Here is a 19,595-nt window from a genome sequence, read left to right on the forward strand (position 1 = left end):
AGCTAGCGAGCACAACAAATGTCATCATGTGCAAATTGAGTCACACTGGCTGAATGGAGAGCAGCTCTCAGACTGAGAATGGTACGTTCTGAGAAAGGTCACTCTCGTGAAACAGCACAGAGAGACGGAAGAAACAAGAGGGAGAATCAGCTACTATCAGAAAGACACTATGTCCTCCGGCAGCGAGTGGAGGCAGCAGCCGTATGGTTTTATAAGCAGATGAAATGCTGACATCACAGAAGTGAATCTCTGGAGGTAAAAATCACAAACTTTACGAGACTTTATGAGGGGCAGAGACGTGCTCTTAATAATGCATTGCTAACCATGCCCATAAAAATTGCAGTTTACAACAAAAGCACTTCGAGCTCTCCAGAGAGAGATGAAATCTAGAAAGTTTTTTCAAACAAAACTATCCTGAACTACCAGGTTTCTTTCTCTCACCAAGAGTGATAAGATACAAGGGCAACTGTACAAAATCTCACCACTTCAGCAAACTTTACTGTGCAAAACCCTTTTTCATATAATGCATGCCGAATTAAAACAAAATAGATCATTTAAATTAAAATCGGAGCCACTTTATATTAGGTGGCCTTAACTACTATGTACTAACATTGTAATTAATCATTTGATGCAATGCACATAATGTGTACAAACATGTTTTTACATTGTACTTACTTTTTTAAAAATACCTGTGTGTAATTATATCTGTAATTAATTTAATGTAGCTACATTTGTAATTACAGTTTTGACTCATCCCTTACACCTAAACCTACCCTTAAACTGACCCACACCACCACACCTGACCCTAACTTTACCCTTAAACTGACCCACACCACCACACCTGACCCTAACTCTACCCTTAAACTGACCCACACCGCCACACCTGTCCCTAACTCTACCCTTAAACTGACCCACAGCACCACACCTGACCCTAACTTTACCCTTAAACTGACCCACACCACCACACCTGTCCCTAACTTTACCCTTAAACTGACCCACAGCACCACACCTGACCCTAACTCTACCCTTAAACTGACCCACAGCACCACACCTGACCCTAACTCTACCCTTAAACTGACCCACACCACCACACCTGACCCTAACTCTACCCTTAAACTGACCCACAGCACCACACCTGACCCTAACTTTACCCTTAAACTGACCCACACCACCACACCTGACCCTAACTTTACCCTTAAACTGACCCACACCACCACACCTGTCCCTAACTCTACCCTTAAACTGACCCGCGCCACCACACCTGACCCTAACTCTACCCTTAAACTGACCCACACCACCACACCTGACCCTAACTCTACCCTTAAACTGACCCACACCACCACACCTGTCCCTAACTTTACCCTTAAACTGACCCACACCACCACACCTGAGCCTAACTTTACCCTTAAACTGACCCACACCACCACACCTGACCCTAACTTTACCCTTAAACTGACCCACACCACCACACCTGACCCTAACTTTACCCTTAAACTGACCCACACCACCACACCTGACCCTAACTTTACCCTTAAACTGACCCACACCACCACACCTGTCCCTAACTTTACCCTTAAACTGACCCACACCACCACACCTGACCCTAACTCTACCCTTAAACTGACCCACACCACCACACCTGACCCTAACTTTACCCTTAAACTGACCCACACCACCACACCTGTCCCTAACTTTACCCTTAAACTGACCCACACCACCACACCTGACCCTAACTTTACCCTTAAACTGACCCACCACCACACCTGACCCTAACTTTACCCTTAAACTGACCCACACCACCACACCTGACCCTAACTTTACCCTTAAACTGACCCACACCACCACACCTGTCCCTAACTTTACCCTTAAACTGACCCACCACCACACCTGACCCTAACTTTACCCTTAAACTGACCCACACCACCACACCTGACCCTAACTTTACCCTTAAACTGACCCACACCACCACACCTGACCCTAACTCTACCCGTATCCCACCTCAATATCAGCTAAAGTGTTCTGCAATACAATATGAACACAATAAGTACATTGTACTTATTTTTTTATGTAAGTACATAGTAGTTAAGGGCACCTAATATAAAGTGGGGCCTAAAATCTATTATTACTAAACACAAACATATATATATATATATATATATATATATAAACACACTGAATACTATATTATATATATATATATATATATATATATATATATATATATATATATATATATATATATATATATATATATATATATATATATATATATATATATATATATATATATATGGGATTTTATTGGTGTGACTGTAGCATTAGCTGATTTGCATAATTACTATAATTAACTGGGCGCTAAAACAACAGTCTCAGCAGGTGCAATTCATTCTTACTGAGAGACGTGCTGGAGAGATGACAGGTTTTTGAGGGAAAAAAATACATTTAAGACTTGCAGGATCACATTTTTAGACTAATTTGGGACACTTTCCTGAAAGCTGATGTGAGCACGGATCAAAAACATATCAAATATGGCAGCCCAAATCAACTTATTTTTAAATTCATTAAAATTCCACAAAGTAATCCTGTTGGGAAGTGAGAGTTTGTGATCTGTGAAAACAGCAACCTCTTTAGATTTTATGAAAGCCAGAAAAAAAATGACAATGCACAGAAGTAGGCATATGCACCGTGAATGTATCCGGACATCCATATTTGCACAGTAATTCTGAAACGCACAGCCTTACAAATGGATTTTATCATTTCACAAAGTGTTACTATGTAAAAATTGGACAACTTCTCTAACACATACAGCTACTTTATTAACATGAATTCACCTGGATAAACACACACACATCACATGAAATCTAAACCAGGCTGTCCATTAACTGAGCGCAGGCGTCTTCATTGAACATCACCTGCATTCTGCTCCACTCACACTGTGATGAATGTGTTAATCACATTCTGGAAGACATAGAAACGCTATTCCAGGCGTGCTAGACCAATTCCCGACAGTTCACGGTTCAGGCCTATTTATAAAGAACATATATTTACACCACGACAAGATGCTACAGCAAAAGGCCTCCCTTGGACTCCCTCCCTAGAGTGTGAACATTTAAATGCTGTTTTATTTTTAGTCATTTTCACAGTATTTTTATTTTCTTGTTTTTTGCACATCACATTGTTCATGAATTGAGAAATCAAATGTTCCAGCTTTTATTGCTACTAAGCCCATAGAACGACTCATTGTGGGATGTGCCTATAACAGACCGGTGAAAGACCGCCTCTGCAGAAGAAGATCAATGACTACTTCATCACTGCAACTTATGCTCCGTCCATTGGCATGTTAGTGAGATGAAAAGACGAGTGAAGAGTGCAGATACATGACAAAAAAATAAATAAAATACCTTCCAAAGGATACTAACGCTAGGAATGTGCTAATTTATTTTTAACAACGTCTCAGTCAAGCATTATTTATTTGTATTCGGTAAATTTCACCGTGGATTCTTTGGGAAATCTGTCACAATTTCAGAGCGAGCTTTGCTAAAAGATTTTTTTACGACTTGACAGTAATGCGACAACATGTAAGCAGTGTTGTGTGTAACGCGTTACTAAGTAACGCGTTACAGTAACGTAACTACTTTTTTGTGCAAAAAGTAGTGTAACGCACTACTACTGAAAAATTGGTAACGAAACGTAGTTAATTTTTCAATTCAGCTTTACGTTACTTTTCCCATGGTAAGATTTAACAGCGACACTGCCATCTGCACACTTGCGCAATAGTTACAAGCTCCACACGGTACGTTTCGTCCTAGGCTATCAAGACGCGATTCGCACCGGTGTTGGAGAGCAGGGAAGCTTTATTGGCTGCCTTGACATTGGCAAAATTTAAAGTTCGGTGGATAAGTGGAGCGGACCAGAGAGAAGCGGCGCGTGGGCTGCTCATCGCGGAGTGTCGCATTCTATGGTCGCATTCTACCCCATGATGCAGAGCCGGCTGAGAATAAAAACAGAGTTGCCGCCGCACACAGCAGCGCCAATGAAAAGGACTTTTTTTCTTTTGGTGAGGAGGAGGAAGACGCAATGGCCTTTAGTGCAGACTCAGAGGTACTTGAGTACATGAGATCAGGCCTTGTGCTTACCCTCAGAAGAACCAGATAAGTTCAGATAAACTTTTTGAAAGACTGCTCCTGATGAGGTAAAATCACCCATTTTGTGCTGATGTGGAATAGGTTGCCTGCCACCCATGCTATAGACAACTCAAGCCTATGCCTAATATCCTCTTTTCTATCTGCCCATCATACTGCCTTTTTTAATTCTGAGGCTAGTCATGCTATAAGTTGTGCTTGATTTTATTTTGGCTAAAATGTCTTTGCCTCTAAACTGTATTGTGCTATTTTATTTTATTTACACAAGCCATCGACATCAAGCCATTTTTAAGTTATATTTTTTTCTGTTGGATTTAGATGAGGCATGCATGTTTTATTTTGACACATATGACCAATTTTGAGGTTACCATGTTGTTCTTAAGGAGCTTATTGATACTTTTTTTTATAATAAAGAGCAAAAAAGAAATACCTGTTATGTCCTCCATAGTATAACTTTATGTAGGCCTACACATTAAGGAACAGATATTGGGTTCTGCCCAAAGTCAAGCAACATAAAAGTAACGTAAAAGTAACGAGTAACATAAAAAGTTACTTTCCAAAGGGGGTAACTAAGTAAAGTAACGGATTACTTTTTAAAAAAGTAACGAGTAACAAGCAAACACTACTTTTTAAAAGTAACTTCCCCAACACTGCATGTAAGTGTCTGTGAACAGTGATTTCTGATATATACTGATTGATGTACGGTCAGATGTTCATCTATGTGTCAGTAAATCAAACCAGTGACTAAACACTCAACTTCACATTGTTTCTCTCAGTGGGATGAAAATGATCTTAATTTAAACTATGATTAAATAATCATACAGCATGTCAGCAATCATTCAGTGACTAAGTTCTGGACCCCCTGCCAAAACTCCTGTTATAATCTCCTGTGATTAGATTGTCCTGTCATAATCTGGACAATCGGCATTCTCATACAGAGCAGCAGAAAGATGAGATTCATTTCCTGTTCATATTAGAGAGTATACATCAATTAGTATTTTTAAAATGAAACTTAAATTATGCTTTAAGAAAAATCAGTCAAATTATCAATATATAAAAATAAAGTTCAACCACTCATAGAGGAAAATATATAAAAATAAAATAAAAAAATGTATATATGTATATGTATGTATATATATATATATATATATATATATATATATATTTTTTTTTTTTTTTCCTAATATTAGGTATGAGTGGTTGAACTTTATTTTCAATGAGGTTCCAGCTCTTGTGGGGAACATCAAAACCCAGCATTCAGGAGAGAGCCTCAAAACCAGTGTAGAAAACAGCCTATTACTTATTAGTTATGATGTTTTTGAATGTAAAAATCACAGGAACATCATTAGTTCAGACACAACAGTATTACATTTTTTTAAAAAGCAAGTTCATGACACCTTTAATTGAACGTCTGTGATTCGAGTTGCTGTGTAACGTCGCTGTTGGTATGGAAAGGTAGTCAGAGAGAGATGCTGTAGGGCACATTAAACAAGCGCTTATCTGCCTCCATCAATGACGCCCACTGAGTGCCTTACAGAGAAAGAGACTGTATATTGTTTCTCCACCGTCTCGTGCACCTGTTGACTCCACTTTCCAGAGCACAGGATGTGATGCGCGCACCTGCGGGTGGAGGGTCTTCCATCAGCGCTCCGACACGCAGGTGGCTGTTGCCAGAATCCATGAATTCCAATATCAAAGCCTGACCCCCGACCTCTCCACCAATCACGGCAGATGGCAGCAGCGCAAATCCCAACACAATCTCAACAGTATTCCACCACAGTGGAGACAAGCAAAGGAATATTTGAGAAGTGCATTAGTCGCACAAATAAATCAAAACATTATAGCCGCATATTTCATCCTGCCACAATCCCAGCACAGAAAGACTGAGAATATCTGTGCAATCTCGCACTGAATCTCATTTCGATCCGGTTTCTTTGAACATCAGAGCTTCTTATCACATTCGCTCATCTGAAGAGCACCGGCCTACTTTATTTACAACAGCAGATCACCAAGTTTTCTGAAGAAAAATGAGAGTGGTGCTTACACGTGCACAAGCCTCCGCCATGAGGATTGAGTGATGCTTTAAAGTCACAACAGTGTTCAGCGTGGCTGCATCATGTGCATCGGTATGTGGTCGCTGGGATGTTACCGGTGGGTGCTATAGTGGAAGACATGATTAAACAAAATTTGACTATTGGGTGTATCGTGGTTATGAGTTTATGTGACGGTGCTGTGATGAAGCTAACAGTTAAAGGTTACACAAGGTATCTGCTAATCTCTTGTTAATCTTGAGGACAGCTAGCCGTCCTTGTGCGAGTAAATCATAATTCTCACATTAGTCCTCTGATCACAAGAGACGCTCTAGCGACTGACACTAGAGGTTGCAGATTTTTAGCCTCCTTGTTAGAGGTTTAAGACCAATACAAAGCAGGGTGAGTAGGACCCGGGATGAGGGGTTACATATAGAGTTTTGCATCCTTCATATCTCCAAAGAGTCTTTAGTTGTATCAGATTCATACAAGACAGATACGCTGTACCGAATATTACTGAAAACAGCTGAGCTCGTGCAGGTGCAGACACGAGCAGACACACACGTGCGTTGGAAACAAATAAAAATTGTGGGCGGGTCCTCCTCCAGAAAAGTTTTACTGGAGTAGATGCCATTTACATCAAGTGCAAATAGCCCGCCTTTTTTACTAAAAGTCTGGTTGGGCCATTTACAATGGAAATAGTGTAGAGGTAAGATACATGGCAGGAAGTTTTGACACAAATTGACCCAAGGTTCAAATCCGCCTTTTGCTGAACTTGCTCTAATCCCTTTTTCCATCACAAATCTGATCAGATTTTTTTTAATCTTCAATAAAAATTAGGGCCGGGACTTTAACGCGTTAATTAAGATTAATTAACTACGGGACTTTAACGCGTTAATTAATTACGCAAAAAAATAACTAACAATTTTAACCACACTTATTTTTGCACCGCGGAACGTTTTTCAATGAATGAGTTTCGACGGACCGATTATACTGGAACACCAACTAGCGCTCCGGAGTCACGGCAACAACAAACCATAGTGAACATGAGCGAAGAAGCGGAGGAGACCGCTTTGCTTGGCCCTGTGGATGGGACATTTTGTTTTAAAAAACGAAAGGATGGAAGCGTCGACAAGAGCACGGTTGTGTGCAAGCTATACAACAAGAAATTAGCGTATCACCGCAGCACATCGAGCCTCAAATATCACAGATACCCTTTTGCTACACTTAATGGCAAACATTGCACTGGTCTGCTGGACTGAAATCAATAAACAATATTTTGTTGATTAAGCTTATGTATTCAGTCATTATTCAATGGTATACTAAAAATCCATGTGAAAAATTACTTCTCATTGTTCCAGATCAAATATTTATATGCAATTTAAATGCGATTCATTTCGATTAATTAATTACAAAGCCTCTAATTAATTAGATTTTTTTTTTTTATCGAGTCCCGGCCCAAATAAAAATTAAGAAATTATTTAAAAAATGCAAATAAAGCAAAGGTGTATATAATGGGTTAGTTCACCCAAAAATGAAAATTCTCTCATTAATTATTTACCCTTAATGTCGTTGGACACCCGTCAGACCTCCGTTCATCTTCAGACACTGATGAAGATATTAGTGTTGAAATCCGATGGCTCAGAAAGGCCTTCATTGACACCAATGTCATTTCCTCTCTCAGACCCATAAAGGCACTAAAGACGTCGATACAAAGCCCATCTCACTACAGCGACTCTACAATCATTTTACGAAGAGATGAGAATGTCTTCATAAATCCTCATAAATGAAATAATGACTTATAAAGTGATGGGCCATTTCAAAACAATGGTTATATATCAGTGTATCAATTAATGATTCGGAATGACAATGTCACATGATTTCAGCAGTTCCGCACGCCATCTGAATCATGAATCAATACGCAGATTCATAACCGTTCTAAACTTTGTTTTGAAGTCGGCCAATCACTATACAAGTCATTATTTCATTTTTTGCAAACAAAAACTATTCTCATCTCTTCATAAAAGAAAGCCACTGTAGTGAGATGGGCTTTGTAACGACGTCTTTAGTGCCTTTATGGGTCTGAGAGAGGAAATGACATTGGTGTCAATGAAGGCCTTTCTGAGCCATCGGATTTCAACACTAATATCTTCATCTGTGTCTGAAGATGAACAGAGAGGTCTTACGGGTAAGTAATTAAAGGGGTCATGAACTGTTTTTTTTTTTTTTTAAATGCATACTTTTGTCTGGGGTCAACTAATGATGTTTGTGTGGTTTTTACATTCAAAAACATCATAATTAATCATCATCATAACTAATAAGTAATAGGCTATTTTCTACACTGGTTTTGAGGCTCTCTCCTGAACACTAGGTTTTGATGGGCATGACGCACTGGAGACTTGGAAGTAAACGCCCAACAGTTGAACAGTTATACACATACGTGTGTCAAAGTGACATGTATTTGCAAGTTAACAGTCATTTATTTCTTAACTGAACCTTAACAGTTGAGAGAAACAACACACAAGTATATTCGTGCAAACATTATGGGAAACGCGCAAGCCAGATTGGGATTTGAACATTGCTGGCTGAAGACCCAAGTTTGTTTTGAAGATGAAAAACACACCAAGCACAATATTCTCTCACCATTCCTGATTTCTAAGACACACACACAGCATTTGGTGGGTCTTGCGGCTCTCAGAGCAGAAACGAAAGCTGATGCTCTCCGGGCGCATTCATATGGAAATTATGTGAGCTTATTTCATCCAATACATGGAAAGGTCTGAAAAAACCTATACATTTCCCCTCCCATAAACCCTTCCCTCGAAGAAATCAGGACAGAAGTGGTTTACAGTGGACAAAAGAGACGGATTAAAACACCAGGTGTAAACAGGAATGGCTCTCCCTCGGATACTTGTAATCCGATCGACCAAAGCGCGTCTTAATACCAGGTGTAAACAGGGCCGGTGATATTCCAGTCTCTAGATACGGCTTGGCTACCTCCGACAATTCAAGTCTGTGGGATTTTTTCACCCGTTTTAAGATCCATAATGCAAAAAAATGGTAAGTCTGATCACTTAGTAATCTTAAGGCATCATGCCAAGTTTGTAAGTGTAAGCTAAGCATAGCTGGTATAAGAATAAGTATGAACAATGTTAAGAACTCATGCTTGACTCAGCAAAAAAAAAAAAAAAGCCAATTATACCGACAAACAAGAAGGTTCCTTCAGATCAGGGACGCTCAAAAAAATCTCCAAGTCTGCGACAGGAAACTCAGGTGTGACTTCCTGCTGCTGTGAAAGCGCGCTAAACCTTCATCTTCACAGTCACGCTGGACGCGGATTGGCAGAGGAGTTGAGAAGAGAGGCATGAATAAAACAATACACAACAAGAGAGCGAGAGATACACACACACACCAAGATTCATAATTCATATCGTTCATTTCAGCAGCCGCCACACTTCCGATCGAGCGAGAACAGAGCGAACACACACAGGTGCACACAGACACGCTACATGCCTGACACACACACACTAACTGATGTTGCACTGATGGGAAAAAAATATTCGCAAACACATTCTTGGCCATTTCTGACTGCTGTTTCTAAGCAACAGCAGCATGTGTTGAAGAGAGAGAGAGTGTTAATGTAAGCGATGCTCTCTCTAAGCTACACACGCACAAGACTGCACATTTCTGACGTTGCTCCAGCGCAAAATTGAAAAAAGAAAATCTGCACAGGAGGCTGACTTCAAAACTAACTGTCAAACCATCCTGAGAGTTTGCTGAAACATTTGCAATATAGCACGAGTTATAGTATAAAGTGATGGTACAGATCACACAGCCTGGTGTCTGCTCTGGTGATTAAAGAGTCTGTCCAATAGAGCAGCTTTTGCTGATGGAGAAAAAGTTATAGGGAACATTTGTTAGCAAACAGCATGAAGCAGGTCTACTTACTTATTCTGCATCATGTTCATTATGACCCAGTCAGCAGGATAGACATTCTTTCCAATGAGATCCTTAAACATGATAAACGTCTCCATGAGGAAATCCTAAAGGAGAGTTGCAGAGTTTCGGATTAACCGGACATGACAGAAACATACAGAAGGATGCAAATACATGTATTTATTTGTTAATTAATAAAAACAAAATATATATATATATATATATATATATATATATATATATATATATATATATATATATATATATATATATATATATATATATATATACACACACACAGTCTTGTTCAAAATAATAGCAGTACAATGTGACTAACCAGAATAATCAAGGTTTTTAGTATATTTTTTTATTGCTACGTGGCAAACAAGTTACAAGTAGGTTCAGTAGATTCTCAGAAAACAAATGAGACCCAGCATTCATGATATGCACGCTCTTAAGGCTGTGCAATTGGGCAATTAGTTGAAAGGGGTGTGTTCAAAAAAATAGCAGTGTCTACCTTTGACTGTACAAACTCAAAACTATTTTGTACAAAAAAAAAAAAAAATTCTGGGATTTAGCAATCCTGTGAATCACTAAACTAATATTTAGTTGTATGACCACAGTTTTTTAAAACTGCTTGACATCTGTGTGGCATGGAGTCAACCAACTTGTGGCACCTCTCAGCTGTTATTCCACTCCATGATTCTTTAACAACATTCCACAATTCATTCACATTTCTTGGTTTTGCTTCAGAAACAGCATTTTTGATATCACCCCACAAGTTCTCAATTGGATTAAGGTCTGGAGATTGGGCTGGCCACTCCATAACATTAATTTTGTTGGTTTGGAACCAAGACTTTGCCCGTTTACTAGTGTGTTTTGGGTCATTGTCTTGTTGAAACAACCGTTTCAAGGGCATGTCCTCTTCAGCATAGGGCAACATGACCTCTTCAAGTATTTTAACATATGCAAACTGATCCATGATCCCTGGTATGCGATAAATAGGCCCAACACCATAGTAGGAGAAACATGCCCATATCATGATGCTTGCACCTCCATGCTTCACTGTCTTCACTGTGTACTGTGGCTTGAATTCAGAGTTTGGGGGTCGTCTCACAAACTGCCTGTGGCCCTTGGACCCAAAAAGAACAATTTTACTCTCATCAGTCCACAAAATGTTCCTCCATTTCTCTTTAGGCCAGTTGATGTGTTCTTTGGCAAATTGTAACCTCTTCTGCACATGCCCTTTTTTTAACAGAGGGACTTTGCGGGGGATTCTTGAAAATAGATTAGCTTCACACAGACGTCTTCTAACTGTCACAGTACTTACAGGTAACTCCAGACTGTCTTTGATCATCCTGGAGGTGATCATTGGCTGAGCCTTTGCCATTCTGGTTATTCTTCTATCCATTTTGATGGTTGTCTTCCGCTTTCTTCCACGTCTCTCTGGTTTTGCTCTCCATTTTAAGGCATTGGAGATCATTTTAGCTGAACAGCCTATCATTTTTTGCACCTCTTTATAGGTTTTCCCCTCTCTAATCAACTTTTTAATCAAAGTACTCTGTTCTTCTGAACAATGTCTTGAACGACCCATTTTCCTCAGCTTTCAAATGCATGTTTAACAAGTGTTGGCTTCATCCTTAAATAGGGGCCACCTGATTCACACCTGTTTCTTCACAAAATTGATGACCTCAGTGATTGAATGCCACACTGCTATTTTTTTGAACACACCCCTTTCAACTAATTCAACTAATTGCCCAATTGCACAGCCTTAAGAGCGTGCATATCATGAATGCTGGGTCTTGTTTGTTTTCTGAGAATCTACTGAACCTACTGGTAACTTGTTTGCCACGTAGCAATAAAAAAAATATACGAAAAACCTTGATTATTCTGGTTAGTCACATTGTACTGCTATTATTTTGAACAAGACTGTGTATATATATATGTATGTATATGTATGTGTATATATATATATATATATATATATATATATATATATATATATATATATATATATATATATATATATACCCATTTTTTCATGATTTAAAGGCATTAAATAGAGCTTTAATTGAAAAGTATTTTTTTTTTTTTTTTGTATTTTTCCATCACGAAAAATGTATCATAATTATGAAAACGTTTTTAAAAAAAATTACCAAGTACCATATAAAATGTGATACAAAATTTAATTTAATACCAAAATAAAAACTATTATTGAACAAATATACATTAAACTGATTTTACTGAGAATAACAAAAAGTTACATTTGTGGTGAACGGTCACTTTTGACTGCCAACAACACAATTGTGACTCCCAAATGAACAAAACCAGAGGATTAAATTAAAATACACTAATTTTACACAAATTATTTCTTATTGCATATAGAATTACAATAACAGTTTGTAAAAGGGTTAAAAGAGTTAGTTCACACAAAAAAATAAATCTATGTCGTGAACTAACCCCTTGTTTAAGCTGTGGCACCAGTGTTTAAAACGTCACGTGACAATGGCGATCCGAATCATGAATGAATGCGCTGATTCATAACCTATGTTTGAGGATTGAAATCAAATGCGGAAGAGAAGACAATGCTGAATAAAGTCGTAGTTTTTGTTATTTTTATACCAATATTTATTTCCGATGCTTCAAGAGATTCTAACTAACCCACAGAAGTAACATATGGACTACTTTGATTATGATTCCTTCTGGAAAGGCACATTATACCATACATTTTCAATCGAGAGACAGAATCTCTCAGACTAAAGATAAAATATCTTAAACTGTGTTCTGAAGATGAACGGAGGTCTTACGGGTGAGGAACGACATTAGGGTGAGGAGTTAATGACATCAATTTCATTTTTGGGTGAACTAAACCTTAAATGGCACTTTAATGTCTGTCTGGAGAATGTGTACATGTTTAAAGAGTTCCTCTTGAAGTTTTCGCAGGCACAGAACTTACCACCACGTCTGTGCGCATCTTTCCAAAGGTGCTGATGAGGTGGGCGTAGTGATAGTCGTCCATCTGCCGCAGAGTGGCGGTCATACAGGCTACAAAACTGCCCTACAAAGAGACAGACAGACAGACAGCTGATCAGCGACAGTAGAAAACCTAGAGCACCTGTCAGTCAAACGCTGACAGTTCACGGCTGTCAGGACCAAAGACCATAAACCCTTCAAAAAGAGCCAGACACAATGTAACAGCCAAGGACTTCACAGAGAAACAGAACAAAATAAAACACTGCAACGATTCCAGAAAGTATCTCTCATTAACACAACTTCTGACAGAACGTAATGTGGTGAACAGTAAGTGTTTGACATCAATATTTCTCCAATCTGATTACAGCAGTGAGAAACACACAGTGGGAATCTAATGATACTTCCACTATCACACAAACAGGAATTGGGACTAATATAACATTCAACTAACCAGAAACCAATTGCTAAGAAAGGGGGCTCATTTAAAATGCAAAAAACAACAAAAGGCAGTAAAACACCTCAAACAAGAAGTGGGAATCAAATCAGTGCAGCTTATTAGAAAATATCACATTATCTGCTGAAGAAACTGACTTGATATTCAAATGTCATTTATGTAACATCAATACAAAGAGTAAGAGAGAGTTAAACACTTGCATACGCTTGTATACAATTAAACCTGAAAAGAAACTAAGCAGGCAAAAGCAATTGCATTTCATATTATATTAATATAATTTGATAACATAAATTATATATCATAGTAATACGCAATGCTAAGGATTACATTAAAAAAAATTCTAAAGAAAAATAGTTAAAAGGATAGTTCACTTTGAAATGAAAATTCTGTCATCCTATACTCACCCTAAAGTTGTTTCAAACCTGTATGAGTTTCTTTCTTCAGCTGAACACAAGGGAAGATTTTTTGAAGAATGTCAGTAACCAAACAGTTAACTGGAGCCATTGACTTCCATAGTAGGAAAAAAAATACAATGGAAGTCAATGGCTCCAGTTAACTGATTGGTTACTGACATTCTTCAAAAAATCTTCCCTTGTGTTCAGCTGAAGAAAGAAACTCATACAGGTTTGAAACAACTTTAGGGTGAGTATAGGATGACAGAATTTTTATTTTAATGTGAACTATCCCTTTAAGTATAAGTTTCATGACTGTTATGGCAAAACACCTTGACGGTCTCTATATAGTCTCTGGTTTCCTGCGTTACGTATTTCATTGTTTTTTTTATTTTATTGGTCAAAAATAGTTTCATTAAAAGTGCCAGAGAGAGGGTAGAACATTGGAAATTAAGGTGTGGACAAGAGTGGACTTGCGGTGGGGGGTGGTAATAATTATAAATGACAACATGCAACAGTTCTATTAGTTTAAAAGCCATCTTTGCTAATTTGCAGCCATCTGAGAGGAGGAAGGAAATTTCCAAAAGATTCCACATGAACAAACACTGTGAATAGCAACCAGCCGCGTATGAAGCCTTTGCACTTTGAAAGTGTGACCGGGGCTATTTTGCGTTTCCTCAGCTTGATTTTCATTTGCAAGTCTTTCCTGCAGCGGTAATTAGGTCTGGCCTACATAACTCAGCAGAAACACAACACACAGCGCATGTTCATCACAAGATCCCCCTCTTTTTCTCTCTCTCCATCTCACCTTAAGGAGAAATACTGAGCAGTAGGAGGTAAAACTGGGATCTTCTGTCAAATATTCATGCTTAACATGTTTACACAATTGAAGGCAAAGCAACACAAATGCAGTCAGCTGAACTTACAGTATTTCAGAGGCTGGACAGCACAAAGTTTATTTTGCATGCTGTGTTAAGACAGTAAACACAGTTAGTCTGGAGTGAGAGATTAGGGCCTCACCGTTCTGCTAATGTGGTTCGATAGCTAATATTTATGTTTACTGAACATCCTATCTGAGCTTTTGTGTTTGAACAGGACTCATAATGACAGACAACACCGGCATCACGCATGGCACAATATCAATGCTGTGAGGTCAAGCTACTATACCATATCATTTACTCACCTACCTATTAACTTATCCTTGGAAAATAAATACTTTTATTCACTTACAACATTAAAGGGTTAGTTCACCCAAAAATTTAAATGTATGTCATTAAAGGACAACTGCGGGTAATTTTTTAAGTTTATCTTGATCAATATATCTTTGTAAGTACAGTCTATTGAAAAACAAATAAACCGGATTGGTGCTTGCAACACGGAGCTGTTACAGTTAATGTCCAGAGCCCCCCCTCAGCTAAAACGACAGCTTTGGGGGCATAAATGTAAAGGGTGTCTTTGTGCCTCTTAACAGACACAAAATGCAATTAAAATGTCTGTCCAACATGAACAGGTCCCTTACATGACAACGAGATGAGTTTAGCCAGTTAACCATTGTTTAAATTCACCTGTTTTAGCCGGCTAACTAAACAGTTTGGCAGTTTGACACACGATCCGAATCATTGATCGATTCACTGATTCATGAACCGTTTTAATCTTTTTTGAGGAACGCAGAAGAGAAGACAATGCTGAATAAAGTCGTAGTTTTTGTTATTTTTGGACCAAAATGTATTTCTGATGCTTCAAGAGTTTCTAATTAACCCACTGATGTCTCATAAGGACTACTTTGATGATGTTTTTATTCCCTATCTGGACATGGACAGTAAAGTGTGCATAGACTGCATTATGCTCTGGGACTAAAATCTAAAATATCTTAAACTGTGTTCTGAAGATGAACGGAGGTCTTACGGGTGAGGAACGACATTAGAGAGAGTCATTAATGACATTTCATTTTTGGGTGAACTAACCCTTTAAGTTTGTGCCAGACACACATTAAAAGATAATTATACTTTCCAGATTAAACACATCACCAAAGGAGATCTGACAACTGATACATGAAACACTGGTACATAGGCTAATGGTTAGAAGAGATAAAACAGAAGATGAAGGACAAACAATAGAGGTCAGTACTCATTACATTTATATTTAAAGAGTAAATGAGGATGACATGAGCGACATGGCTGATGGACGATTGAGAGTCCTGAACAGAAGCACTAGCAGAAAAAAGCCTCGGGAACTCAGAGCCAAAGTCACACAGCCAAAACTGAATTAAAGCGCGCCTGAACGCTGGCTTCCAATTAGTCTAAACCAGCAGCCCTTCACGTCTGCAATGACTGACACACAGATATCCGTGTGTCCTGCTGGGAGACGAGGAGTGAGGAATAATAGCTCTCACTCACTCCCTTCAGCATTTGTAAGCATGCCATTGTTCCCGGTGAAGGATCCTGGTACTTTACTAAAGTATAACAAATTCCTGCTGTGCATTACTCATGGAGGAATTACACATGATTACGTTTCTCTGCAGTGGAGTCCTTCAACCACCTGACTGCACTTCAGACTGTACAAGATCTAACGACACAGTACATTAGACAGAACCCGTCCACCCACTCAATCACATTAGAAAGAACCTGTCCAGACGCTCACTGACCGACTGACAGACACTCACTGACAGACAGTCGCTTACAGACAGACATACTGACAGACAGACCTTCACTGACTGACAGACAGACAGAGTCGCTTACAGACAGACAGTCAGTCAGTACTTAATGTAAGTGTGTCTGTCTGTCTGTCTCTCGGAGAGTATCTGTCTTTGTCAGTGAGTGAGTGTATGCCTATATGTATGCCTGTCTGTCAGTGTATGTCCGTCTGTCTGTTAGTGTCTGTCCGTCTGTCTGTCAGTGACTGTCTGTCTGTCTGTGTCTGTCCATCTGTATGTGTCTGTCTGTCTGTCTGTCAGTGTCTGTCTGTCTGTCAGTGTATGTCCATCTGTCTGTCCGTGTATGTCCGTCTGTCTGTCAGTGACTGTCTGTCTGTCTGTGTCTGTCTGTCTGTATGTGTCTGTCTGTCTGTCTGTCTGTCAGTGTCTGTCAGTGTCTGTCTGTGTCTGTCTGTCTGTCTGTCAGTGTATGTCCATCTGTCTGTCCGTGTATGTCCGTCTGTCTGTCAGTGACTGTCTGTCTGTCTGTGTCTGTCTGTCTGTATGTGTCTGTCTGTGCCATAAACAGCCATAAAATAAATAGATGAATGGAAGGAAATAAAAAAAGATGGATGGATTAAATGAAAATAAAAAATGAAAGGGATTAAAGACGAAATAGATAAAAAGAAGGGAAGAAAAAAATGGATGGATAGATCAAATGAAAGATAAATAACTGAAAGGCATGGATAGAATAAAGACAAAGGAAAAGAAAAAAATAATTGAGGAAAATAATGAATGGATGAAACAATAAATAGACGAATGGATGGGTGGCAAATTAGAAAAAGTATGCAGATCAGCATCTCCCAGACTGACAATGAACATAATGAATTAAAAGTGATATGACAGAAGAGACTTTTAATCATGTTTTAAAGTTTAGATGACAGGCCTCCTGAGCGGATGGGAATCCTTCAGCCGATTCACTCTCATCTCAGCAGACAGAGACAAAGGCAGCATCCTCGAAGGTTCATCTCTCCCTTCATCTGTGTTGTGCTCCTCAGCCCGTCACCATGGAAACTGTTTTCTTAAGGAGGTCGATCAAATAAAAGTCAGAGAGAAAGAAAGAGATCTTGCTCGAGAGTTTCCCCAACTTCAGCTCCAGAAACTCCTCAAGGTCAGTCTGTTCCAGACAGCAACGGCCGAGGTTCACTCTGCTTAACACGAGGAGCTAACGGAGCACACTTAACATGACCAGACATCCCTGAACGAACAGCAGCACAAGCATATGGGAGTGGCCAACACCTTGGGAAGCCAATCAGAAACTGAACAGAAATAAATTATAGCACCTCGAAACATTTGCATTCTACTACAATTTTTTTGAGTCAAAGTTACTATTGCATGATGACCTTCACTGATGAGAACTGCACACCTGCAGAATAAAAACTGCCATTATATAACATCTTTTATAGCCACAGTTTGGCTGCAACACCGCTGTCAATCAAACACCAGCAGAGCGAACAGTGAATGTCAATTAATGCTGCAGATTTTATGATCAGAGGTTGCATATTAAGTAGGATAATTATGCTGACACCTAAAGCTGACACTGAATGGAAGTCAAAGTTATCCCAAAAAGCTGTACTATACTGCATGCGCACTTCAAAAAAACCCACCAGTATGCCATCTGGATAGTTTCAGAATGCTATTTTCAAGATGCAGCACACAAAAGAAGGGCTAGATGTGAAAAATGAGAAGATGGAATGTGTGCCCGGCTGAAAATCTTTCACATCTAATGGTTTAGTATTCTTGCTTCAGGTCGAGTCAGTTTTATTACAGCGCTGGAGAGTGTTCATTTACAGCTAAATCACTCTAATTAAATAATGGCTCTGTCAGTTACAAATGGAGCCGCCAAGACAGAGTCCCAGTCCGCTTAATGGAAGACAGAGACACCAACAGGAGCCTGGAAACATCTGGAACAGCAGCATCTGTGAGACACGCAAACATCTGACGCAGCAGGGAAAGCCCCTTACAGGAGAAATGCATCCAGGCAGCACCGCGAGAACTATAGCTAACTTAAAGAAAAAATAGAGCTGCAAGCAGCGATTACTGGGGTTCAAGCTCTGTAAGGCCTTCGAACAGTGTAAAAATGCTATTGCGTTTAATTTGGCATGAATGTAATCACTTGGATCATAGATGGAAAAAAAACACTTACAGCCAATATAATTAATGGCTTTTAAAGTTTTTTTCAACAATAAAAGTTAAGTGGCCAGTGCATTTTGTGCAGTTCTATGTAAATTATGCAGAAATTGGCTTACGCCACATTCACACGGGGCGTAGGCGTTAACGCTTCCCATTTACTTTGAATGGGTGACATCATCCGTTGCCGAACTGAATTGTGGGTTCCGTCGCAGCGCTTCACTCGCGTTGCAAGCGGCAGAAGTTGAAGATTTCTCAACTTTTCAAGCGCCAGCGCAGGCGTCATCCAATCAGATCACCGTATGCAAATATCCTACAGCAGACGCTAGCCAATTGCGTTCATTACTGCTCCGTGAACCATCCAGACGCAGCTCCCAGACCACTACGTGATATTCTTCCCGCTGTCGGCGCCTTTTCAGGATTTAATGTACTTAAAGGGGGGGTGAAACACTCAGTTTCAGTCAGTGTCATGTCAATCTTGAGTACCTATAGAGTAGCATTGCATCCTGCATATCTCCGAAAAGTCTTTATTTTTTTAATAATTATATAAGAAAGATGCGGTGTTCCGAGTCTTTCCGAAAAAAGCCGAGCGGGTGGGGGCGTGTCGTGTGAGCGGAGCTAAATAATGACGTGTGCAGCAGCGCGCTGTGTGTTGAGTCGAGTCCGTCATCCCTAACAGCGGGAAAAAAACTTTATTCAAAATAAAAATATGGCTTTTAATCAGATACAGCCATACATCTATGATCCGGAATCAGACCCAGAGGCTGCAGTTGAACAGGAGCAGCAGCAAAAACGACTAGAGCAGGACGTCTCTATGTGGTACAAGTTATACACTAACTATATAAT

General features: G+C 39.3%; 1 protein-coding gene across 2 annotated transcripts in view; it reads right to left on the reverse strand.

The window, feature by feature from the left end:
* Positions 1 to 19,595, reverse strand: part of dock1 (dedicator of cytokinesis 1) — a 305,592-nt gene that overhangs the window by 101,439 nt on the left and 184,558 nt on the right. For both annotated transcript variants that reach the window (XM_067430394.1, XM_067430393.1), the window contains exons 28-29: positions 13,065 to 13,166; positions 10,121 to 10,215 (exon numbers count right to left, since the gene is read on the reverse strand). In XM_067430394.1, the coding sequence (XP_067286495.1) occupies positions 10,121 to 10,215; positions 13,065 to 13,166 (197 nt within the window). The remainder of the gene's footprint in view (positions 1 to 10,120; positions 10,216 to 13,064; positions 13,167 to 19,595) is intronic.

This window comes from Pseudorasbora parva, chromosome 21 (genome assembly GCF_024679245.1).
Source record: "Pseudorasbora parva isolate DD20220531a chromosome 21, ASM2467924v1, whole genome shotgun sequence".
NCBI lineage: Eukaryota > Metazoa > Chordata > Actinopteri > Cypriniformes > Gobionidae > Pseudorasbora > Pseudorasbora parva.